We start from the raw sequence: 26,652 nt of genomic DNA on the forward strand, positions 1-26,652 counted from the left end.
CTTTTCTAGGAACACATCATGAGCATTCCCATGCATTACTTGCCCTCAGATGTCATGTTCTTGTTCCTCTGAAGTGTTCAACGTTGACTAGGATTCATGGATCCTATTCTGTAATCTGCTAGGCTGAAAATTGATGTCTTGTCTTGCAAATTCCATGCCATCAAATACATTTCAACATGGAACCAATGTTTATCTTCCTCATTTAATTTTATTTCTTAGCTTATATTTCTCCTATAAAAGCATGAGACTAATTGTGGGCAAATAGTGTCTCAGTCAACAGAGCCTCTGATTCATGGTACTAAAGTAATGAGATATGTGAATAGTTTTTAAAACTTAAATTGTAGTGAATTATAATGTAAGTACAGTGAAATCAAAACTCTTGATGTATTCCTTTATACTTGTAACTTTCAGGATATGTTTTCCCCTCTGCTTCAGAAAATTGCGTGCTTCCTCAAGTGATTTTGGAATAAGATGATTGATACGAACAATCTTGCCCTTCAGCCAAGAACATAACATGTTCTAACTCCAGACCTCCCTCACACTTAGCGTGTGACCCACGGCAGATAGCCTTATTCCTTGTGCCTGGCTTCTCACCTATAAAATGAGAATAATGCAATTTATTATGATAAGTTAATAAGATTAATTTGGATAATTTATTTTGAAGTTTAAACACTTAAGTAGAAGAACCATATAAACCAAGTAAATAGAGTTTTCATTCAAATTTTAGAAGCATAGTAAAAAAAAAAAAAAGGCAAGGACCTATTATTCAACAGACGGAGCTTGTGTCTCACTTTAGTTGCCTCATTCAGCGTTAAGTACATAGCATCTTTTAAAGAATAGAGTTTGCAAAATACCTTATAGATAATATTAAGTAATTAAATAAAAAATAGCAATGAAAATCTATTCAGAAAGTCATGAATGTGAAGATCTTCAGCATTATAATGATGGTGTCTCCTAATGTGCTTTTAAGACCTTCGGTAAATCTTTTAACTTCTCAGCATCAGTTTTTCTACCTATAGAGTAGATGTAATAGTATGTTATGATGGGTAGTTTATTATTATAAGGTTGTTTGCTGAGGATGCATTGTTATTCTGCTATTCATTCTGAAAAATCTGGTAATATGTATGTGTGCACTACTATATGTAGACAGTATAATGTGTGTGTGTAATATATACATAATTCATATACATATTGATAAAACATAGATACAAGTTTAACTTCAGATAACTTTATTCAAGTTATTTGCAATATCTGAAAAAAGATTTTCTTTTTGCTTGCAAAGTTATGAACCTGTTTATCTGTTTTCCTTAGACATCATATAATTAAAACTAATGTATCTTTAAACCTAACATATGACTTATGGTTACCCTCCATAGGAATGAAAGATGATCACATTGAATAAAGGAAACTTTTAGCAATTAATTACTTCTGAGTATTCCTTGTGTATGTTGGCTGGCTATCTTTCCTAGGTGAAGAGCAAATATCTTTTTCCCTCTTTTTGTAATTCATCTTTCAGTAAGACTGATAGCTATAAATGTAGTGTTGTCATAGATATGGTCTGAAAATGATTCTAAACTTGTGTATACTGGAGCATATGTGACTTTGAGTTTCCTTTTTATTTGTATCCATTTTAAATTTACTTTTCTCAAAACTTTTGCTTGTAATGGAATTTGCATAATACAAACATGGGGACTGCTTTAAGTAAAGCATTTTTCCCCATGATTAAATAAACATATACCAAACAGGTGCATGTCTACGCTTTAGACTGCTTTAATGGGATACATGGGCAAATTCCATTATAGGTCTTGAAGTTTATGGAAGCACAGTGACATGGTTATACTTACTTTGGGTCTGGCCTAAAAAGAAAGGGATATGTCCTAGATTTTTCCCGTTTCTTGATGACAGAGAAGTTTCTCTGTGTAGTGTATTAAAATGCCTTATTGAAGTGCTCTCAGGAATGTTTTAAGAATTAAATCAATACCTTATTGTTAGCATAAAAATGGAGTTGTGGAACTGAATCTTAAACATTTTGTAAACAGTAACTTTAAAGTGGTTGGGAGCAGGCATTGGTATTATAGAAGAGGCAGTGAAAGATTGAAAAGTGAGCAAAGTCACGTGTTACTAGAAATATATTTAGATAATGGTCGTCTTTTTATTCTCTCTTTCATAAAGGTGTTGCACATCCTGTGCCTTATTGCTGATAAGCATTTTTATTCATTTGCACCTGCTAATTTGTGTATGTTTTATAGAATTTCCCAATGCTGAAAAGATGATGTTTTACTCTGCAAAATACTTGTGAATTTTAGGCAAAATTCTGATTTCTCAGAATCAAGGAAGATGCATTCAACTTACCAAAAAGCACTAAACTCTGATTCAGTTAGAAAAGATAATCAGTCATAAAGGCTATTGATTCTTCTTCTCACTCCATTGAAATTTTTACATTTTATGTTTAATGCAGAAAATGTGCAATAATTTATCCTGTCACTGGAGTGAATCTTTACAAACACACTATTGCTTGATGAGCATATCAGGATACTGTTGACTTTAGAAGTGGGGAGAAGGCAGTGAAATTCAAAAGAGAAAGTTGAATTATCAGTGGGACTCCAAAGAGAATAAAAATCATAAGGAAGTTATATATGTAGTCCCCTCCCTTACTATGAGTTTTGCTATGTGTGGAGCACTGAGTTAAGAAATGAAGACAATAGTTAAAATTACTATATAACCCACAGACAGAGGGCAACATGCCCAATTATTTTCTTGCCCTTTCAGAAGCAAGTGGAGTCTTGTACATTACATATTTTTTCTTTCTGTAAGATACCTGGTAATGACCTGTGTTTAACTTACCAGAATTTTAAGATTTTATGACTTGAGAGCTGATAGTGAAAACATGTATTTTTAAACAAGCTTAAAAAAAAAAAACAACAAAACACTAGGAAAAAGAACACCCTTTACATACTGTCTGAAAGCCAAGCAATTCTTGCAGCAGATGTTTGTTGTATTCACTTTGGGGAGGTGTAGTTACCACAGTTTTCCAGAATTTACTCATATCAACTATTTTTCTCTATAGAAAGCATTCGAGAAAAATTTATAATTTTGTCAAGAGGCCCACTTGATACATTAGGGAAAATTCGGATCTAATTTAAGCGATAAAGCTATAAAATGAGAGAAATCTTAAGGGTAAATAGGTTGGTTTCTCATTTGTATTGAATTGTAATTGTATCTCATTTGTTTTACAACTCCCATAGGAGAGCATACTTCAGTTCTGAAGTTATTTAATAGATCAGGAGGACTTTATGAGAAGTTAAGTTGATATAGTAGCCAATAAATATAATCCTATTTTCCTTCTACACAGTTGCTGATTATGATTCTTTTACCTCCTGTTTTTTAAAATCTTATTTTCATTTTATTGGACATTGTTGTGTCTTATAAAAGGACACGTTTTGTTAACATGAAACAGTCTTTATTTTCTAGCAGCGTCATCTGATGTGATGTTTGTCTATATCCTTAATCCAAAAGTATTTAACTTTTTCAGAAATAGTATATCAAAAGTACAGTGTTAACTATTTGTTGAATATTTTCTATTAAAGTGAATACTAACTGAGAAATAGGAAGACTGTGAAACAGAGTTTTGAAGCAGAATTATAAGGTTGAATGACTCTATTGGTGCCAGGGCCCATTAACACAGGAAAATACAGCCTCTAAATTAGGGTGTCAATATTAAAGTTAAAATTTGTGATCAGGCCATTTCTCAATTTTTATGCAATTTTAATTCAGTTTGTTATTGTGATGTGCATCGACCTTGGTGTTATGTTTGAAAAACAAAATATGCAAGAAAAGTATTTGCAAGTATTTTTGTAATGATATAAACATTACTGGTTTTTTAGACCATGTTTTATTTTGGTTATAAATATTCAGATTTTTTTGAACAATGCATTCATTACTCTGTGTCATGAATAGTTTTTTTTTTTTTTTTTTTTTTTTGAGACGGAGTCTCGCTGTGTCTCCCAGGCTGGAGTGCAGTGGCGTGATCTCGGCTCACTGCAAGCTCCGCCTCCCGGGTTCACGCCATTCTCCTGCCTCAGCCTCCCAAGTAGCTGAGACTACAGGCGCCCGCCACCACGCCCGGCTAGTTTTTTGTATTTTTAGTAGAGACCGGGTTCCACCATGTTAGCCAGGATAGTCTCGATCTCCTGACCTCGTGATCCACCCGCCTCGGCCTCCCAAAGTGCTGGGATTACAGGCTTGAGCCACCGCGCCCGGCCTATGAATAGTTTGTTTATTCAATTTTCGCTTTTTAGTATTAGACATCTTCTGGAAGAGGGTGCTAGTATGTTTCTGTGGTATTTAACTATCACGTTTAATTACAACTACTTATTTATAGGTGATTAGTTCTCCATTGTGTACTTTTTTTTTCTCCTTTCTATGAGGGATCAGAGTTTTGAAAGACTGAAGTTCTTGGGCAATCTGTGTCCCTAGATAATAAACTATACTTTAAATTATTTTATATTTATATTGCTTGATAACAGATCATTTCTTTTTTGGTAATTTTATGGAGTACTATCTTCTCTGACTTCATGTGACAAATCTTTTATTAAAAAATGCAAAGCAGTGTTTAAATCATGTAAAATATTAGCTTAATTTAATACTACTTTCTGTATATGTAGAGAAATATGTTTGTAAAATACTCATTGGAAAGTGTCATCTACTTTAAATCTTAAGAGTTTTCCAAGTGCCTTGACCTGCCTCTTGGCAGCATTTTAGAATACTGATTTGATTTCACATGGAACAGTGTACATACCTATGGTGTGAGCAGTTTGAAAATTCCCCTATGGGACATATACTTATTCTAAAATGATATGAGAGATACAAACTGTTTTTTGCTCATTCCTTACAGATGTACTGCACGCTGTTAAAATAAAATCTTGAGGAAACAATGAGAGGGTTTGGAAGTCAATTTTCCACTGAATGACTCAGCTATCTCTTGAAAATATTTATTTCAAGAGAAGTAAATATTTCTGAATTAGCAATCATTTCATTAGGTACAAAAATGTCATTATTTTAAGTGAATTTTGAAGAGTAACTTTTAAGCTGAAAGTACTAAAACAGCCAGAATATTTTATTTATTATACATTCATTCATTTTTTTCTATATGCATTCTTTGAGAAAATTAATTTTGTATACCTGATTTTCTTGATTCTATGTCTAGCCACCTCGATCTCACTATTTTTTCCTTTGTATACCTGTGTTTCTTGTATCCACCAAGCAATGTGATTAAAATGTGCCTTGTCCACCAAAAGCAAAATTTCCATGAATAAATACATTGTGTAAGAAAGGTCCATTTTATCAAGCAAATTATTTAGGTGAGGGTAACAAAGTAATACATCTCAAAATATGACAATGTATAATAATAAAAGGAATTTTTTTATCTTCTCTTTTAAAACCCTCATTCCTTTCCACTATCTTCCTTTCTTCAGTCACATACATATCTTCATTTTATGTAAAGTGAACATTTTGAAGCCTCTTTCAATTCTTACTCTTTTTTATTCTCCACATCTAGACTTTTCACTGTCTCATTCTCCCACTTCTTCCTCTGCAGTGCTTCTCAGAGTTTCCTAATAGTTTACACCCCCGGAGCTCCTCATTTCTCACTATTTTTCAACACAGAGCAGAAAAAGCAAACTTCCTATCAATTTTTCATGATACCCATATTTTAAAACCTTCTAATATTAAAAATCTTTTAATTCCTTCTGGAATCGAATGAAATTCCATGGATCTTATATGTTAATGTGCATTGAATTCCTTTTTCTTCACTCACTTATGCTTATCTACCACTCACTATTCCTAATTTACTAGGAAAACCCCTGATATGGTTTGGCTGTGCCCCTGTCTAAATCTTGACTTGAATTGTATCTCCTAGAATTCTCACGTGTTGTGGGAGGGACTCAGGAGGAGGTAATTGAATCATGGGGGCCAGTCTTTCCTGTGCTATTCTCGTGATAGTAAGTCTCACGAAATCTGATGGATTTGTTAGGGGGTTCCGCTTTTGCTCCTTCTTCATTTTTCTCTTGCCACCACCATGGACGCAGTGCCTTTCGCCTCCCACCGTGATTCTGAGGCCTCTCCAGCCATGTGGAACTGTAAGTCCAATTAAACCTCTCTTTCTTCCCTGTCTTGAGTATGTCTTTATCAGCAGTGTAAAAATTGAGTAATACAACCCCCTCAAGATTATGTATCACATCAGGAAGTCTTCTTGAATGCCCATGCCTGAGTTGGGCTCTCTCATCTGATTTCCCTTGGCAACCTGGGCTAATCCAAATCGTAATATTGGAATTTTGCCTATAACTTTTCTGTCTACTCCTTAAGGTTGTAAGTTTGTTGAAGGACAGGAATTATGGCTTGTTTATGTCTCTATGCTCAATAAACAGTCAACCCTCCATATCTGTGAGTTTTGCATTCATGTATTCAACCAACCACCGATCGAAAATATTCAGGAAAGAGCACCGTTCTCTGAATTCAACATGTACAGTCTATTTGTCAATATTCCCTAAATAATACAGTATAACAACTATGTAAGTAGCATTTACATTATTAGGTATTATAAGTAATCTAAAGATGATTTAAAGTGTATGGGAGGATGTGCATAGGTTATATGATAATATTGCTTCGTTTGCTATCAGGGATTTGTGCATCTCAGATTTTGGTATCTATGGGAGGTTCTGGAACCCATCCTCGAAAGATACCAAGGGATAACTGTATTTTGTTTGAAAGAGTGACTACCTCAGATTCTTACCACACATCCTTTCTTACTGGCTTCATATCATCAACTTTATCCAGATTTCCTTACTCTCTCTTTACTCAAGCCAATGAATCTATTTTTATCCTTGAATATAAAAATTTTTATTTTCCTGAAACACCAAACCTGACCTTTTAATATTGCTTACAAACCACATCTTCCTCGAATCCTCACCACTCTGACCATGTTAATACATAGTTTTAAAAAGATTCAACTTGTTAATTATCATATTTACAAATGTTTGATTTTATGTTTCTACATTTGCGTTTGTCTATTTGTGGACTTTGTTTAACACCATATCAGGGTACTATTCCCTTTCCAAAATCCCTCATAGAAATTGGCAAGACATATTGACCAAATAATATTCTTTTAATATATTTTTAAATAATTGCCTATATTTATGTTATAGAGCTTATTTTGTTTGCTAGCATCAAAATCTATTTTTGCCTGTTTAGATTTATCACATAGAGACTGGTAACATAATGAAGCTCTAAAGGGAACATAATGACATGGTTTTAAAGTAATGAATTCAATTTATTAAAAACAAATGAGGCCGAGGCAGGCAAATCACTTGAGGTCAGGAGTTTGAGAACAGCCTGACTAACATAGTGAAACCCCGTCTCTACTAAAAATAGAAAAATTAGCTGGGCATGGTGGCGCGCCCCTGTAGTCCCAGCTACTTGGGAGTCTGAGGCAGGATAATTCTTGAACTCGGGAGGTGGAGACTGCAGTGAGCTGAGATCACGCAACTGCATTCTAGCCTGGGTGACAGTGTATGGCTCTGTCTCAAAAAACAAACAAATAAAAACAAAGAAGCCTTTTATTATTACATTAGTGAAACTTAGAAGGATTTTTAAAAATTCTTATATTTAATACGTTTTCTTTGTATACATATTTAAATATTTTATAATAATCATAACTAGTAAAGTTAGAGACTGATTTTATCCAAACAATATTATTTGGCTACTTTCTGATCCTTTTGAAGTAGTATGTATTTGTGTTGTAGTGGTGATCTTCACACTTTATATCTGTATGTTAATATTATATTTTATAAAAATTAGCATTTCATTAATCCTCATTCCACAAAGACAGTGACTGATTTGAGGCAAAAGTTTAAGGTACCCTTTCCTTGTCCTGTAGTTCCTTTCATTTATTTTTTTATTTGCAAAAGAGGACTCAGTCAGTACACATTCCACAGCTTACAAAGTTAATAAAACATTTGTCGAGGTAAATTAATTTGAAAATAGACACATAGTTAATGTCAGTAAGGTGCTTTGAAGATAAAAAGCACAATAAGCGTTAGTTATTATCATTATGATAATTATTATCATTATTATTATTACATAGTGTCTGCTTTAAAATACCCTTGGTTGCTCTGGGATGGCTGAGACTAATGAGAAGGGTTAATCTGTTGGAGTTTATCCAGAACTAAGGATTTGAGACATAATGCACAAATGATTTACTTTTTTTCTTAATAGATCAAGAGATATATTTGTTTATTCCTTCCCCTGAAAAAACAGAAACAAAACTTCCTGTTGATTTTGTAATGCAGAAGCATTGGCACTCATTTTGAATAGTTTTAATGTTTTCTTATATAATCTCTAAAAATATGTCTGAGGAGTAAATACAGGTCTTCTTAAAAGGTTCTGAAAACATAGCCGTTGATTTCTACTTCACTATCTCTGAGTCGTGTGGAGCTTAAAATTATATTTTTATATATTAAAAAAGAGAATAGAGCATAATATGGGAAGAAAATATGAAATCTTAGTTCTTATTATAAAAAAATGAGAAGTTATGTCTTTGGGAAGTTATACAAATAACTATAACTAATTATATAAATTAACCCCAATTAGAATATCTTAAGGAGGAGTCTTGAGATTATTCTTTAGAGAGAAGACTTCAGCATTAAGCAAACTTCTTTGCAAGGCACTGCAAATATTGGCATCACAAGTCACAGGGATGAAGGAAATACTGAAACATTTTGACAGGCGAATGTATGAAAGTCAAATGTACCCCCAGCCTCATAATCAGTAAGGCATTAGTGACATGTCTGAAGAAGACATTCCCTAATATTATTGCAAATTAAGTAATAAAAGACCTCAAGAGAATGAAAAGAGAAAAGGTGGCTGAAGCCAATGAATTACAATTGACAACCTAAAGGCAGTTGAAGAACCAATTGCTAGAGTGATTGCAAAGCTATTCATAATGTGCAGCAGACAGAGCACACCAGAAAGCTGGAACAATGCCTTCAGTTCAGCAATATTGCTTCAAAAGAATGGAAAGAGGGGAACGGGAAGAGCCACTGACCCTGAGACCAATTTCCAGGCAGCTGCACAAACTATATACTGTAATTAAAGGTTTTGACCAGTAATCACAGCAAAGCCAGACTACAGAAGTCTGGGGGAACCAGCAACGTTCATAATGCGGCAGACATCCGTAACTTAAAGCATGGAAAAAACAGGTAAGAAAGCTGGTCCATTTCTGGCAGTGACTTTGAAAAGTTCTGCTGTGTTAGCACAAGTACGAAAATCACATATTTTTGGCCTTGTTCCTCTGAGAACAAAAACATGTAATAAGAGATACCTGCTTTTATCTTTTGCGATGAATAGAATACTCTCCTACTTAGAAACAGGCTTTTTCTCCTTGCCAGTTTATTTATTTTTTTCCTTACCTATGAATTACATGTGCCTTTGATGAAAACAAAGAACTGGACATGTGCAATGGTACATATAATAGACTGAATGCAACTTAGAAGTGGCCACTCTTCCAGTGTACATAGGCTCGGAAATGAACTAATCCACACCTGAGTAATTTGTTTATAGCACCTCTTTTCACTTTTGTTTATTGGTACTTACCATCTCTCATTCTTTTTCTTTAATAATACCTCTTTATATAGAATTTTATATTCAGCCATGATTGTATTATTTCAATAGTCACATAACCATTTCGAGGATTTATATCATGAAAAAAGGTTATCTTAGTAGTTTTGAGTGAAGATTTGATACACACTTTCAATACCAATAAGAAGGTATACTACAAAGGTCTAATGAAGAAAAATATCTTATTTTGAAGGTACCACATAGCTTTCAACTGACTGGGCCTGTTATGGTCTTTGCTGTGTTTGATATCACAGTATCTAACAGTGAAGTGGTAATTACCTTCTTTAGTAGAAATTCCAAGATCTAAATTGGTACACATATAAATCTTTGACAACAAAAAAAATTTACAAGTTTTTTTACTAGGTTACAAAGGAGAAGAGTCAAGTAGGGTTTAATTTTGTTTTATTTACGCTTATATCTTAATATGTTCAAGTATCTGGATTCAGTTGCCCTAAACACAGTATAAATAGAGTTATAGTTCATGCTACACCTGACATAAGATTATGGGGTTTTATAAGAATGATCTATAATGTTTAGATGGTAACTAACTCCATAAAATAACTGGGATTGTTTTCATAAATGAGAATTTAAACCAATGGAGCCTTATGGGAAGAAGGTTCTACATATGAGCTGTGAAATAATTTAGAAGTCACATAGAACAATATAATTTTAGCATGTAGAATTTGTAATGTTTATTTTTGATACTGGTTAGGACTAATTATTTGTCAAGCCAAAGCAATTCTTTTCTGAAAGGGGCCAGAGTGGAAAATCTGGGTAACTTGTGTACAGTTTAGACAAGGAGAACAAAGAAATAATGCAATGAAAATAAGAGCTTGTCAGGGGAATCCTTAGAGAACAGCTGGTTGAAGAATTACAGTTGTTAACTGTACTATAAAAGAAAAATACTCTCTCATCAGGTGTTAGCATATTTCATTGAAGACAATACTGAATAATACTTAGAGGGATCCTGAAAAATAGGCCAAAAAGAATCTTGAGATGGAGGTGTAATGTATATGCACTAAATAGTATTTTTATTACTGTTGTTATTATTATTATGGGAAAGCAAATCATTGTGTCCAGATAAATGCTCCGATTTTCCAAAACATGGCACAAATTGTTTAGAAAGAACACTTTCTTTCTTGTTATATATAAATATTTACATTTTACTCAGTTTTCATATAGTTTCATTTAAAGTGGTATTTATTGGGCCAGGCATGCTGGCTCACACCTGTAATCCCAGCAGTTTAGGAGGCCGAGGCTGGTGGAGCACATGAAGCCAGGAGCTCTAGACAAGCCTGGCCAACATGGTGAAAACCATTCTCTACTAAAATACAAAAATTAACCAGACGTGGTGGTGCACACCTGTAATCCCAGCTACTCGGAAGGCTGAGGCACGAGAATTACTTGAACCCAGGAAGCAGAGGTTGCAGTGAGTCAAGATCACATCGCTGCAGTCCAGTCTAAGTGACAGAGTGACACTCTGTCTCAAAAAATAAAATAGTATTTGTCAAATTTATTGGAGTTAAGTGTAAATATTTGAATTATTTAAATGTTTATTTAATATGTGAATTATTTAAATAAACATCCATAAATATGGAAGTATATGTTTCTGCATATTTTGAATACTAATTTTGCATATTAACTTTGATGTTTTTCTTTAAATATAAGTTGGGACATCTTTCTGTTTTCTTAACCCTGGCTTTTTAATGACTTTTATGTTAATAAGCAAATTAAGTCCATTTTTTAAGTGAAAAAAAAAAATACAGATTTTAAGGCAAAGCATGAAGTCACCAGGCTACTTGAGTAATGAATGGCCTGTTACTGTTAATGGAAATGTTTTTGAGCACTATCGCTATCTTTTTTTCTTTACCAGAGAAGCTCCTTGTTTTCTTTCAATATTAATAAATCTTTTAAACTGTATTAGCACAGTTTTCTGCTCTAGGGAAATACAGTCTTCTTTAATTATTCTGAATATTGTAGTAGCCCTTCGATTAGAACATTAGTTCTAGCAGTGTAGATGCAGAAAATATATTTTGTTGAAGCAATGATTGACTTTTAGGTTCTAGACATTGCTTTTTTATAAAACACTCAATATGAATCTGTGATTTTGTAATTTCATCTGTTAAAAATGGAATACAAAAATTATAATTCTTTCATTACTTGTTTTTGTTTGTACTCTAGTTAGTCAAAATTTTGTCATATGTTTCTTTAGCCATGGTAATGCTGAACTGAAAAAATATACATTCAAAGTTATATCATATTTTTAAGATGTTAAAGGAAGAGATGTGGCTGTAATTTGTGGATTTACTTTCACCACAATTATTTTTATAATAACAACTCTTCTCTCACTCATTTTGTTTACAAATATGCATACATTTGTAAAGAATTGTAGATGAGGTTACTTGATCCATCCTCTGTCAGTTAAGATTGTATGACTAAGGTTCTATAGAAAATGTGTTTCTGGGCCGGGCGCAGTGGCTCACGCCAGCCGATAATCCCAGCACTTTGGGAGACCGAGGCGGGCAGATTACTTGAGGTCGGGAGTTCGAGACCAGCCTGACCAACATGGAGAAACCCCGTCTCTACTAAAAATACAAAATTAGCCGGGCGTGGTGGCGCATGCCTGTAATCCCAGCTACTCTGAAGGCTGAGGCAGGAGAATCACTTGAACCTGGGAGGCCGAGGTTGCGGTGAGCCGAGATCGTGCCATTGCAGTCCAGCCTGCACAACCAGAGCGAAATTCCATCTCATAAAAAAAAGAAAATGTATTTCTATCATTTTCATTTGGATCCCCATGTGATATTACGTAATTTTTAAATCTTTAATCTTATTTTAATAATCAGCATGAATGATTAATAAAGCCATGTGGTGCCATTTTACAAAAAGGTATACAGTGAAAAGTCATTCACTTTTCTACTCAAGTGCCCTGTTCAGCTCTAATTTACAACTCTCAGTCTGAAACCAGGCTGCTTTATGACTCAACTTTGAATGTCAAAAGGTTAGAAATGCCAACTTAATGAATTTTCTTTAGCAGCAAAATGAAACGTGGACTATTTATTAATATAGTCCATATTTGAATTCATTAAATTCCTTCAAATTTAGTGATTTTCCTAAAGATGGTACTTCTAAAACACTTTCAAGAAAATTAATTTTAATAGTTTAAGCTCTAACTTGTTACCAAGGTATGAATTTTTAGCAGTTTACTGAGTCAAATGAGGAAGAAGACTTAGAAGAACCATGTACAGTAATTTCACAATTTATTTGTGATTCCATGAGGTAAACATCTAAGCAGTCATACTGTGTTTATTAATTATTATTAATTATGAAAAATTTCAAACATATAGATAAGTATAGAAAATATCAGACAAACCCATCCAGTTCATTACCCATTAACATGTTAACATTTTATCATAGTTGTTTCAGATCTTTTCTTTAAACAAACAAATCATGAAAGCTGCATTTAAAGCTCCTTCCTTTCCCTTCCTCATCATTTTTGCATCCTTTCTCCTTCAGAAGCAAGGAATATCTTTAATTGACTACATATGCATGTGTCTCTAAATAATATACAATAATGGTTTGTGTGATAAAAATTTATGTAAGTGATGCCTTACAACATTTTAAAAAAATGTTCTGCTGTTATATTTAAGTTCTTTCTGGATTTTTGTGATTATAAACAAAGCTGTTGATAAATATCTTTGTACATGTTTCCTTGTATATGCAAGCATTTCTCAAGTGAATACATGGAAAATTGGAGTTATGGGGTCACATGATATACCCAAGTTTAACTTGATTAATATTTAACTTGGCACTTTGGTTTGGAGATGACAAACAGTAAGACTCGGAAGTCAGAACTTCTGGATTTCAGTCCTTCTTACTGTTGACCATCTAAATTATATTGGGCAAAAACTTAAAAGTCTGTTTTCTCATCTGGAAAATGGGGCTAATCCTAGAACCTACCTCGTAGTGAATGGTGAGGATTAAAGGAGGGTATAGCACATAGAGAGTCTTACTCAGTGTTAACAGTTGCTCCCTACTTTCTTCCCCCTCCTCCTGACAGGGTTGTTATGAGGGTTGAAGGAGTTAATGTTCCATAAGGCAATTATATCAGTGTCTGGTATAGAGTAAATGTCATGGGAGTGCTTTTTAAATACACAAAAGTCAAACAAAAAAAATTTAATTTCGTCGCAAAGGAATATATTTATATCCCTTTGAGGGTACTTGAAGAATAAACTCCAAATGTAAAAAAGAAAACACTGCAAAGCTATAAAGCCCTTACACAACCCTTACAACTTTTGTTAGGTTAAATTATAAACAGTTAACTTATTTTACTTCCATTCATATGTGCAGTATTCCGGGCAGAAGTTTTTTTTTTAATCATTAGCCAATAAAATGTGCTTTTCTCTCTAGTTATGAGGAAACCAGGAAAACCAAATCTTTTGATTTTCACTTGTGACATTTGATACTAAGTCTTGTTCTTTAAGATGTTCCAGATATATCATTCTGCCCTCATTTTTAATATGTCAAGTGTGCAGTACTGTTACATTAGTAGTGTTGTTTTTTCAAAAAGTACAAATGCAAATATAGAATGTTATACTTTGAATAGCGTAGAAGAAATGAGGGAGATGATTAAACAAGGTATAAGCCTACCTGCATATCTTTGCAGCCTCACCAAAACCCAGAAATCTGCCTTTTTATAGCATGTCACTTGTGTGTGCTCCTAACGTGATTGACAGATTGTTGTTTCCCTTCTTTGAAGGCTCAAGAGGTTGCTCGGATTATTTTAAAGTGTATGTCACACCAACTCTTACTCTCAGATTTAAATAGGATCTTGTCAAGCATTAAAGATGGATTACTTTGTATTACTTTTATTGCTTTTCAAGTGTTTTTGGAAACATTTAAAAGTCCTCCTTAAAACTGGATTTCCTAGAATGGGTTTTCTTTGGGGGAAATTTTAAGGATTAGTTGTAGACTTTCCAAAGTCTGAAGTTTAACAACCAACAGGACCTGATTAAAACAAATTGCTTAGTTAAAAAATGAAAACAGGGCAGAAGAGGAGAAAACCCCATCGTATCTCTGTATTCCTTATAATAAATCAGTGTGTTTTTAACAAAAACGAGGGTATGCTTTTTTCCCCCTTCATTCTCAGTTTCTTTTGATCATTGATCTGGGTGACCCCACGCTCAGGGTTTTTTTTCTTCATTTGACATGGACAGATTTTTGAAGTATAGCTCTCCTTTGGGAACCCCGGGCAGTTCCACTTGACTAACCTGTGATCTAATGAGCAGTGATGCAGGGTTACAGTGGCCATTTTGTGTGCTTTGACGGAGGATGGCTAGACAGAGAGTGGGAGAAAGGCGATGTCTGCGGAGAAAAGAGAAGCAGGGGGATCGAACAGTGTGAAAAAGACTTGTTAGCCCACATTAGTTTGCCTGATTTACTTCACAACAGGTCAGAAAAGGCCAACAGCAGGGTTGTCATTAAATTGCAGCGTTGAAAATCCTGGTATTAGAAAGCTTTCAGATCTCTGAAAGCTATTAATTCCAAAGTTGGTTTTCACTTACCTTTGAATCGCAGCAAACAGAGGAGCATCCAGCTTTCCTCAGTCTTACATATATTTATGAAATAATTATATGACCCTAGATTATTTTTTAATGCTATAAGTTTTAAACATCCTTTCATGGTTGGCCTATTTTACAAGGAACTTGGATGTGAAAGAAAAACCAAACCCAGCAAGGTTGTTGTACTTTTTTATGCCCTATGTTCGACCCTTGATGAGGTGCCCATGCTTTCCATTTGGAAATGCTGTAAGAGTGTGTTTGTGAATGTATGTCCTCATAATGGGAGGTAGCTCTGAAATTTGTCCCTGCACATCAGCACCGATGTCTGTGTGTGTATGTATACACCTCGTGGGCTCTCCCTGTAGAGCACAATCGGAATGTTAATTGGTCAAACCAAATTAGATTTTAGAGTTCTTCCTTCTTCCGCCTTAAGCTTAAATGAGTATATTTTACATCTTATTCTTCTTTTAGTCCTTTTAGATGAAAAAGATGGCTTACCAAAAAATAACCAGGTTCTGGTAGCATGTTACCGAGCTTAAATGTTATTATAGGAACCTAAAAGTGATTTACTTGAATGTAAAATTTTCTCTTCTTCACATTCAAAAGAATTTTGTAACTTACATACTACAGTTTTACAGTTATTGATCACAATTATGCTTTTATTTGACTACCATTTTTGTAAGACTAGCCAATTAAAAGTCATCTCCCTATAGATTTAGATAACATTTGGTAGTGCCAGCTTCTTGATTTTAGTTAAGATAGAGAATCTAAAACCTTGTGTTTGAGATAAAAATGGAAGCCTAAACAAATGGCAATGTTATTGGCTGATTGTGGCAGACATAAGTTTGTTGTTTGTTTGTTTGTTCATTTGTTTGTTTTTTGAGACGGAGTTTCACTCTGTCATGAGACTGGAGTGCAGGGACATGATCTCGGCTCACTGCAGCCTCCACCTCCCAGCTTCAAGCGATTCTCCTGCCTCAGCCTCCCGAGTAGCTGGGATTACAGACGCGTGCCATCACATCCAGTTAATTTTTTTCTATTTTTAGTAGAGACGGGATTTCACCATGTTGGCTAGGATGGTCTCAATCTCTTGACCTTGTGAGCCACTGCGCCTGGCTTGTGTTAGACATAAGTTACTCCGTGGGTAGTTGTTGCCTTAGAGCTATAAAATGTATGTAACTTCTTTTCTTTGTGCAATAAGGGTGGACAAAGATGGACTGGCTACTCCTATAGTCTTGATTCAGATACTCTGGCTGTGTTAAGAATAATTTTGTTCAACAGGATAAAGAATTTTGTTCAACATTAAATAGACCAAATTTAAGCCTTACATAGTAACCAATATATGAAGACTTAGCTATAGAAAACTGTCCTGTTTGTAGATAGGCCTGCCTATCTACGAATTGGCAAAAGCAACTTTTTCAAAGATGAGAAATACCTTGGTTCAGAATTTTAAGCATACTTCCATGTTTTTAAAATATTATTAGGCTGGGCATGGTGGCTCACACCTGTAATCCCAGCACATGGGAGGCCAAGGCGGATGAATCACTTGAGGTCAGGAGTTTGAGACCAGCCTGGCCAACATGGTGAAACCCCATCTCTACTAAAAATACAAAAATTAGCCGGGCATGGTGGCGAGTGCCTGTAATTCCAGCTACTCAGGAGGCTGAGGCAGGAAAATCACTTGAACCCAGGAGTTGGCGGTTGCAGTGAGCCAAGATGGCACCAGTACACTCCGGCCTGGGTGACGGGACGAGACTCTGTCTCTAAAAAATAAATAAAAAATAAAATTAAATGAAATGTCATTATTCATTTAACAAAACAACTTGTGTTCATTCTCTTCAAACAATATTTTTTGCACACTTATTGTGTGCCACCATTGTGTAAGGAGGTAGAAAAATGAATAACAGAATGATAGGTACAAAGATTAATAACCTACATATAACAGATAATCACAATATATTGTAAAAGCCACTGGAAATATGTAAAAAGTACTAAGGGAGTTCAGAGGAGGAACTGAAATTAATATGAACTAACGTGAACAGTGGTAAGTGTGTTTCACATACATTGTATCAGGCACTTCTCTTGATTGTCCTGGGAAATGTGGTATTATCTCCTTATCTATTGTATAAATGAAAGACTTAAGGTCCACAAGAATGAAGTAATAAATTATGCAAGATCCAACTTCTAATACTGACCTAAACCCAACTCTTTGGACTTTGTATCATATGCTCTTTCATTCTACCATAACAATCTCCTGTCACTAAATTTTTTTTAAAAAATGAAAACATTTTATTTGATTTTTAAAATGTAATCTAATTTTCTTTTTTTCTTTTTTTTCTTTTTTTTTACTTTGAAGTCTTGTTCAAGTTTTTTTCTCTTTGGATGTTTTTTGCTACTTGGACAGACCCCAGTTGCTAATTTGCAGATGGGCCCTTTTTACAAATGAGCTCAATTGAAATGAGAGTAATATATTGAAGAAACTAAGCCAAGTGTGTTTTTATATATTTGTGAAACAGAGTGGCTATTGTATTCTAGTACTTGGGGGAGAAAGCCTGCTGATTTGGGCTTAACTTACTGCTCTGTCTATCTTTGTTTTCAGAAATAACACAGGACTTCGTTACAGAACTAATGACACCTAAAGCCATTTCTGTAAACATCCAGCTTCCTCCCTAAGCTTTCCTGGCTGTAACCAGCCTTTACCAGCTCTCAACATCCATTCATTCATGTGCTTTTTCATTCATCAGTTTAACAAACAAGAGATGAGAAGGGAAAAGGACAGTAGAAAAGGGTCTTTGGGGAAAAAGAGAACAGTTTAAGAAAAGGCATGAGGCTACAAAACATGTCATATTCTGGTCACTGTTAGCCATTCTATAAAGAACTATAAATTTTCTAAATATGCATCTTCCTATGCATAAATGGGAAACAACTATTACACAGTTTAAAAGGCAACCTTGTTATTAGATAGTAGTTCCTTTTTTTTAATACCTCTTATTAAATTCATGCCCTCTATGACCCAGGTAACATATGATGGAGGAAAGATGAACTGAGATTTTAGATCAACTCATATGACCTCAAAGTGACAGTGAATTCCTAAATCCTTTTCCCTGTGCTATGCAATGCTGCAGGCCCACTGAAGGACAGAGGCATTAGAAAATATATCTTGGTTCTCAGAAGAATTTCAAGTCTTGATTTCACACTGTCTTCTTCTTTCATTCTTATAGTTGTGCCACATCTCTATGTCAGAAGTAGCTGATATTCAAAGAAGGCTACTGATCTAACTTTTATCATGTCAGCAAATATCCATTGGGCAGGTATCTTTGTGTTGATTATTGTTGTATTTATAGGTGCCTAGAACAGCTCCTTAAACATAGGTGCTTGTAAATACTTGTCAGATGAACAAATTTATTCAGTGCTTATGATGGGAAAAACAGTGCATTGTGTCCTGGGTGTAGAGTATTGAGCAGTACAGACCCAGGCCTGGTCATTGTGCAGTGTTCCAAGTGGGCAGTTTTCAGAACTGTTTGCTTTATAGCAAAGTGATAATAATTCTCTTTTAAAGGTAGATTAAAATGAACCATGTAGATAATGGTAATGAATTATTATTAAGGTATTATAGTATTTCTTTAAATGCTTTATTTTATTAGGGCATTTAAGAGAAAATGGTAGTAGTTACTTAAAATACATATATGAATTATATACCCCCGTATCTTTTTTGTTACTGTTATTTTACCTTCATGTGGTCTCTATATCATTAATGTTTATTTTTGTGCTATATTAGATCTTAGTTGGGAATTTCCATGTTTTATTCCTAATTAAAAATCTTTAATATTGTTGTTTTAAAACAGAATTCATGTACTTCTGACAGGATTTAATCAGCAAAATTATTCTTTTTTTCCTCTATATTTTAAGAAATTGAAGTCCTATTAGCTATTGGGAAAATATGGCAATTTTTAAGACAATCCAAATAAAAGACTTTCAAGACTCGACATGGTCTGGTCTAGGAAGTCACAAATTTGGTGAATATCAAAATGAACTGGTATGACATTTGCCAAACAGGTGGTAAATGTCAAAAATGTATCTACTAGCCCAGTATGGCATATATGCATCAAGACTTGAGAACCACTGTGTCTCTAGGGTAATCATCTGAAATGCCTTTCATCTGTTTCCCGAATTGTTTCTCAGACTAAACCCTGTATAGAAACCTTCACTCTGAGACCACACCGAAAACACATCTGCACTTAAGGATGTGGATTTTAAACACTGTGTGTGTTGCATCCACATAAATTATATTTAAGATAATCTGTTTTTATAGCAGACCCTTGATATTCATCAGGATGCATTCTAAACTTCCCAGCAATAGTAAAATCACTTAAATATTGTGTAATAATGGCATTTAAGTAAGAAAAGAGTAAAAGTCATTTTTGCACATTTCAGAAATCACTTTCGTATTTAAAAAGTTTAATAACCCAAATCAGTCTTTTTTCTTTTTTTTACTTTAAATATTTATATTATACTTAAATTATTAAATTGCCTCCAGCATTCGATCTTTGCAAGAAATCCAAATCAGTCATTTAATGGGTAGACTATGTGCAGGAAGCATAGTGTTACTGGAGACCTGCACACATACCTTCTGTCTCTGCATTATGAGAATCAGAACATCCACTAAAAGCCTAGCTCTCTATTAGGGAAAGATAGCAATCAAATAGAGCATTGCTGAATGTGTGCCAAAGTGTGTGCAGGGAGAGTGAGCAGGCTCTGTCACATCCTTACCCTGGGGCCAAATGCTGCCCAAGTTTTCTCGGTTCATGTCAGGCCAGGTTTGGGGTGCTTGCTTTGGTCTTTCAGTGACCCCAGCAGGATCCAGAGAACACCCTGGGCTAGGCATTTGGCTCAATGCCAGGACGCCTTTCATGTTTGAGTTGAGCTATGGAGAATTCACCTTAGAACAGAGCAAACTCCCTAGACAAGACTTCTGTGAGCACTCTACATTCAACAATAGACACCATTCTCAGTAATTACCAAGAATTCAATTACACATCCTTCTCAACAGTGAAGGACTGCATCTTTAACATCAAAGCATGGCTTTGTGTTTGTTCATCACCCATCCTTTATGAATACTTCCTTTATATGTCCACATGTAAATGTGCCTATAATATGTATGTGTATGGGATGTAGCTGTGAAGCAATAAGACTCTTTAAAAGCTATCCCAGAAATGTATGAATGCTGCCTTCTTCTAAGCACAGAGACTTTTAAAATTTATGATATGTTGTTTTACAGGAAAAAATAAGGTAAGTTGAAATGATGTAATTTGGGTCTTCTTTTCCTATTTAACATACATCTAGGTTTGAAAATTAGTATCAGTGTAGGATTTAATAAAGATCAGCCTAAAGATCCTCTGGATGTGAGTTATCTCTAAGATCTGGTCAGAGGTATCTTAGAAACCCAGCCCAGTAAGGGAGAGAGCAGCCTCTTGAGGCTTGGTGCCCTGGTGATTTCAGGACTAGAGGATAGGAGAAGACAAGGAGGAAATGGACCTAAACCCTTTCAGGAATAATGCAAAGATTAAAAGGTGAATAGTCTCTACATCCAGGATCACCTTGAGTGGTTCTCTGGTTATTTCAGTGGTCTCTTTTCTTCTACTGAAATGGTCTTCTGGGTTCGACCATATGAGCCATACAAGAAAATCTCTATTTTTTATTTTTTGTTTGTTTTTTTTAAAATTAAAACATTGTACATTCCATGCTTGGTCACCCATTTAATTAGGAATTTGTCTAAGAACTATCGGTATGTGTTTGTTTCACCCATCCATTTATTCTTATATTCAGTATGGATTGATGGAGCATCTAATTCCATAGGCCTGGTAAATAAAGTGTACTCTTTAGAACAAAACATCTTTTGTCACTGAGGGTATTGACAAGAATATGCCAAGGATTCTAAAGCCAGATGCCAAAAGAATTCCAAAAAGATTTTGGACATCGCTTGGAATAAATACATAGCACAGAGCTTCACCAGGAGACTATATTTGTACGTGTATTTTCAACCTAAACATTCTGGAATGAACGTGTATAGATTCCATATCCTGGTGGTGGTGGTGGCGTGTGTGTATGTTTTCAGTCTGAGCAGTCTGTCTATTAACCACATGTAAGTAGCGAGAGGCAGGAGAGGGAGAGGAATGTGCGGAAATGCGTTTGACTTGGGATGTCTCGTTTTCCAGAATCCCTGCCAAGGGCTGGCAAGCCCAGAAAGGCAGAGGCTGGCACCATTCCCTGCCAGTCTCCGCCCTCTATGGCATACCCCGTCAGACGCCTGTTCTAGGCGTGACCTAGATTCCCTAGCTGATGCCTGGGACCAGCAGGGCCCATTGCATTTTTTTTTTTTTTTTTTTCCTGTGTTTCCTCATCTCTTCATCTCAAGTCCTGCTCAGCCATTAAGTTAAAGAAACGCTCCAAAGTCCTGTGCCAAAATGTGTCTGCCCTTATTCTCAGTGGCACAAGCCCAACTGTCAGTTGACAGGTGGGCACACCACCTGGGGAACAGTTAGCTTCCCATACCAGATGGAGTTTTACTGGTCCAGGAGAAGGCCCACAACTGGGTTGCTGGAACAGATGCTCTGCATACAGTCTCTGGATCTGTTTCCTTCCTCCTCCCCATGCCCCACCTTTGCTTGCTGCATGTGAGCAGTGCCCTGTAGTACTGCTACCGACTGCAGCTCTGTAGCATTATAGGAAATTTCTAAGCTTAAAATTTCTTTACTGACCTTATGTTTGAGTAACATTCTCCAGCCCTTCAAAACCTGAGAAATAAAGTCTCTGAAAAGAGAGAGATGTATAACTATGGAATTTGAATAGTGACCTTAAAAATCATAGGTTATGAAAACATTTATATTAGCATTTGCCAAAAGGTTGTTTGGCTGGCCTTGGGAGTGTTGACACTTTCATTGCCTTTTTCACCTCTCAATAGCACAATTTAGATTAAATTTAATTATGGTAGATGGTAGTACATAAAAGTAGTACCTTTTAGATTTCCAAAGTGTGGGAGAAAAAGATTTTCCCCATGGTCTGATAGATATTCTTGTTTTATTGCGAATAATTGAAGAAAAGTGAAAGTAGATTCCTCTGGTTTTCAACCTAGTACTTAAAAATTTTAGAGGAAACTTAATCTAGAGAAACTCTTGTTTTTCACATAAGAAAATACCAGTGTTTTCAGTCATTCCTTTCAGCCATAAAACATCTGTATTATGACAAATGACTCATCAATTTTAGTGAAAGGAGTCTAATCTCAGCCCTAAGTGTGCTGTGTTGTTATAGCCTCTTGCGGTTGTGTTGCACATATTTCTTGCTACAGTAGTGTTTGTAGAAGTATGTGTACTTTCATTTAAAAGAGTCCCATGGCAAGCTTACTTCTTTTCCTTAGCATTCCAAGGATTTTATAATTATCCTTTTTTATCTTTCCTTTTTCTATCTCCCTCTCTCTCTCCTCCTTTCCTTCTTTCCCTTTCCTTTCTTCTTTCTTTTCTGTGATATGTAAAAGAGGTAAAATGTTTGTAGTTTAAAGAGTAGTATTAGAGCAAATTGCAATGTCTCCACTACCCACATTAAGAAACAGAAATAGAAAACTCCCTGTGCTGATTATTCTCTGAGTCCCTCATTTCCATGAATCCTCTGCCTCCCCACCTAGAAGTAACTACTGTCTTGAATTTTGTGTTGCCTGTTTTTTTGTTTCGCTTTTCAATACTTCTGCCACCCATGTATACATCTCCAAATAATATATGTAATAGCCGTCTTATATTTTTAACTTTATATAAATTGGGAATCATATTAAATACATTCTTCGGTGGTTTTCTATTTTTGTTCGTTATTATTTTGAGATTCATCCATACTCATCTCTGAGGCTATGGTTTATTCATCTTTATTGCTGTGTAATATTCCATTATATTTAGTGTATCACAATTGATTTATTCATTTTGTTGATGGACATTTGGGTTGTTTTCATTGTTTGGATATTACAAACACTGATGCTATGAATGTTAATGAATGTAACATTTGTATATGTGCAACCATTTCTCAATGGTATGTACCTAAGAATAGAAAGAGTTGTAGGATATATGCATATCCAACCTTATTCGGTACTACCAAGAAGTTTCCCCGAGTAGATAAGAATTTCCATTTGTGGCCGGGTGCGGTGGCTCACGCCTGTAATCCCAGCACTTTGGGAGGCCGAGACGGGCGGATCACGAGGTCAGGAGATCGAGACCATCCTGGCTAACACGGTGAAACCCCGTCTCTACTAAAAAATACAAAAAACTAGCCGGGCGAGGTGGCGGGCGCCTGTAGTCCCAGCTACTCGGGAGGCTGAGGCAGGAGAATGGCGTGAACCCGGGAGGCGGAGCTTGCAGTGAGCTGAGATCCGGCCACCGCACTCCAGCCTGGGTGACAGAGCGAGACTCCGTCTCAAAAAAAAAAAAAAAAAAAAAAAAAGAATTTCCATTTGTTTATATCCTTGTCAGTATATGGTATTATCTGGGTTTTAAAATTTTGCAAATCTTTGTGCATAAAGTGACATTTTCTAATTGTTGCTGTAAAATACAAGAAATGTACATTTGTTTTTGTTTTTGTTTTTGTTTTTTTGAGATGGAGTCTCTCTCCGTCGCCCAGACTGGAGTGCAGTGGCGCGATCTCGGCTCGCTGCAAGCTCCGCCTCCCGGGTTCACACCATTCTCTTGCCTCAGCCTCCCGAGTAGCTGGGACTACAGGCACCAGCCACCATGCCCTGCTAATTTTAGTAGAGACTGGATTTCACTGTGTTAGCCAGGATGGTCTCGATCTCCTGACCTCGTGATCCACCCACCTCGGCCTCCCAAAGTGCTGGGGTTACAGGCATGAGCCAACACACCTGGCCAAGAGATGCACGTTTGTATGTTGGTTTATATAGACAGAAAACTTAGACTTTTAATCCTTATGATTCATTTGAATATTATATTAATACATGTCTTCACATATTCATTAGCAGATGAAAATTTCTTCCTTCCTTTTCACGTCTTACTTTGATTACTTTTTCTTGTCTACCTACATTGACTGGTATCTCCCGAACAATTTTGAATAGGATTGGTGACAGAAAGTGTTCCTGACTTCCTCTGGCTTACAAAAGGAATGCTTTCAACAATTTTCCTTTAAGTGTGATGTTTTCTGTGGGATATTTACTTATTTAAATAGATAAATGCCTTTAATCTGGTAGTAGGTAAAAGACATTTTTATAAAAGATATCCTTTTCTATTGTGAAGTGAATTTTATTATGAATGGATGAGGACATTTATCAAATGCTTTTCCATAATTATGGGGAAGATTATGTGATTTTTTTCCTATTAATAGTAACTATTAATGTGGTAAATTACCTAAATTTATTATTTAATATTAAATCACCCTTGTATAGTGTTAGATGTGATGGCTACAGAAGAAATGTCTGAAACTCTTTACCCTTAATTAACTTACAGTCTAATTGGAGAGACAAAACATGATTAAAGAAAAGTTAATAGATGCCACAAGGGTAGATTGTAATTATTTTCTGCATTAATGGGGCTTTGAGTTCAGTTGGCAAAAACCGTTATGGACTGCAGTGGGCTGAGCCAGCTTCCTGGGGGTGGGGGGGTGGTACTGGAGCTGAAACTAGAAGAATGCCTGCTTATCTTTTTACAGCGCTTTGAATAGCATTACTTTGCACTACCAAATTACTTCTTTTTGAGATTCTATCACTGATTTCAAGTAATCATTCATGTGGGACAAGACTCCATATGAATGCTGCTCTTCAGTGAGATTTGTCGCACTTTGTCTGACAAAACCACCTTTAGGATCTACTTTGTTCCCAGCCAATATTTTGCTGCAGCTCAATTTGTAGGTCATTGGTCCCATCCTGAATTTGCTGCTACAAAATTCACTTCCAAAATACTTGGACTTTTTTTTTTTTTTTTAAATAAACTACTTGATTGCTAAGGCTGATTAGAAAAGAGAGCTACTTAAGTAGAAGTTAATTCAACAAACATTCATAGAACACTTACAGTATGAAAAGGACTCTGCTAGGCCTCCATGTAAACAACAAATTATAGCTGCCCTCAGGAAGCTTCCTGTCTGCTAGGAGTTTATGCTTCACTGGGGTTGCGCTGCCCACTGTTGTCCTCGGACACGAACTGATTAAAATACTCATTACTTTTCACATTGAGAATGGGTTTTGCCTTGATTGTTTCATCAGGTTACTCTACCTCTGACCAAGCTCAGAAAATCATTTTCATGCTAACAATGGCAAGGATGGGAAAATGCTTATTTTCAATGGTCAAATAGATGATTTTTTTTTTTTACAGTTTTGTTTTAAAGTACTATGTGTATATACTATGTGTCTTTGTTCTGTTTAATTTCATTTTGCAGGTTTTCTTTTACTTCACATTTTCTGCCATTTTAGTCACATATGTCTAGCCCAGTTTTGACAATCCCATATGACCTCTTCAGTCAGCACTGCATACTTCACATTCCTTTATCTTAATTTATACATATCTTTGTCCTGACAGTTCCCCAATTATAGAATTAATTGTTTTCTTCTCTTGGTCTTTTTGTGTTTTGCTCTATTATTTGCCCCTTCTTTATCACCTTCCCATATGCTTTCTGGAAACAGCCATGTTAGTTGACAGTATATCTTGCTATCTTAACAGGAAAATTTTAATGGAGAGTTCCTAGGATGCATCATATTTTTGTAACTGTACAATCAATCAGCTAATATCCAAAATACAGTACCCTGATTATGCTTATTAATATTTGGAGTCGACTGGGCACAGTAGCTCACACCTATAATCCCAGCACTTTGGGAGGCCAACATGGGCAAATCACTTGAGGTCAGGAGTTCAAGACCAGTCTGGCCAACATGGTGAAGCCTCATCTCTACTAAAAATACAAAAATTAGTCAGGCGTGGTGGCATGTGACTGTAATCCTAGCTACTTAGGAGGTTGAGGCAGGAGAATCACTTGAACCCAAGAGACGGAGGTTCCAATGAGCCAAGATCGTGCCACTGCACTCCAGCCTGGGCAAGAAAGCAAGACTCTGTCTCAAATATATATATATATTTGGAGCCATTTAGTTTCATTTTTGTTGTCTGTAGATGTAGCAGTGTTAATGGCTTCTTCCATTGTTGTCTTTGTGAAAGTGGTGAATACCAATGGAAATGAGTCACATGTTTATATTTTAACAGTCACATGTTTGTATTTTAAAAGACTGGAATATTTGTGGTAAGTGCAGTTGTGGCTTAATACCTCTGCTATTCCTTTTAGCTATCCAAACCAGAGGTGCTACTTCCTGAAAGTGGCAGAATTCAAAGGGTCTAACCATAACATGCTTTTATTAAGGAGATCTAGGGCTGGAAATTGCTAAAGTAGCATAATA

The 26,652-nt window shown here is 35.5% G+C and overlaps 1 protein-coding gene across 13 annotated transcripts in view; it reads left to right on the forward strand.

Moving 5' to 3' along the window:
• The window catches only part of LOC105499370 (ARF like GTPase 15), a 437,434-nt gene that overhangs the window by 203,483 nt on the left and 207,299 nt on the right, over nucleotides 1–26,652 (forward strand). The window contains exon 6 of one of the 13 annotated variants that reach the window (XM_071098937.1): nucleotides 1–26,652. This exon is cut by the window's right edge and continues 26,710 nt beyond it. The exons of the other annotated variants lie outside the window; for them this stretch is intronic. Within the exon in view, the coding sequence (XP_070955038.1) occupies nucleotides 1–9 (9 nt within the window). The 3' untranslated portion in view covers nucleotides 10–26,652. 13 annotated transcript variants of the gene reach the window in all.

Source organism: Macaca nemestrina, chromosome 6 (assembly GCF_043159975.1).
Source record: "Macaca nemestrina isolate mMacNem1 chromosome 6, mMacNem.hap1, whole genome shotgun sequence".
Lineage (NCBI taxonomy): Eukaryota > Metazoa > Chordata > Mammalia > Primates > Cercopithecidae > Macaca > Macaca nemestrina.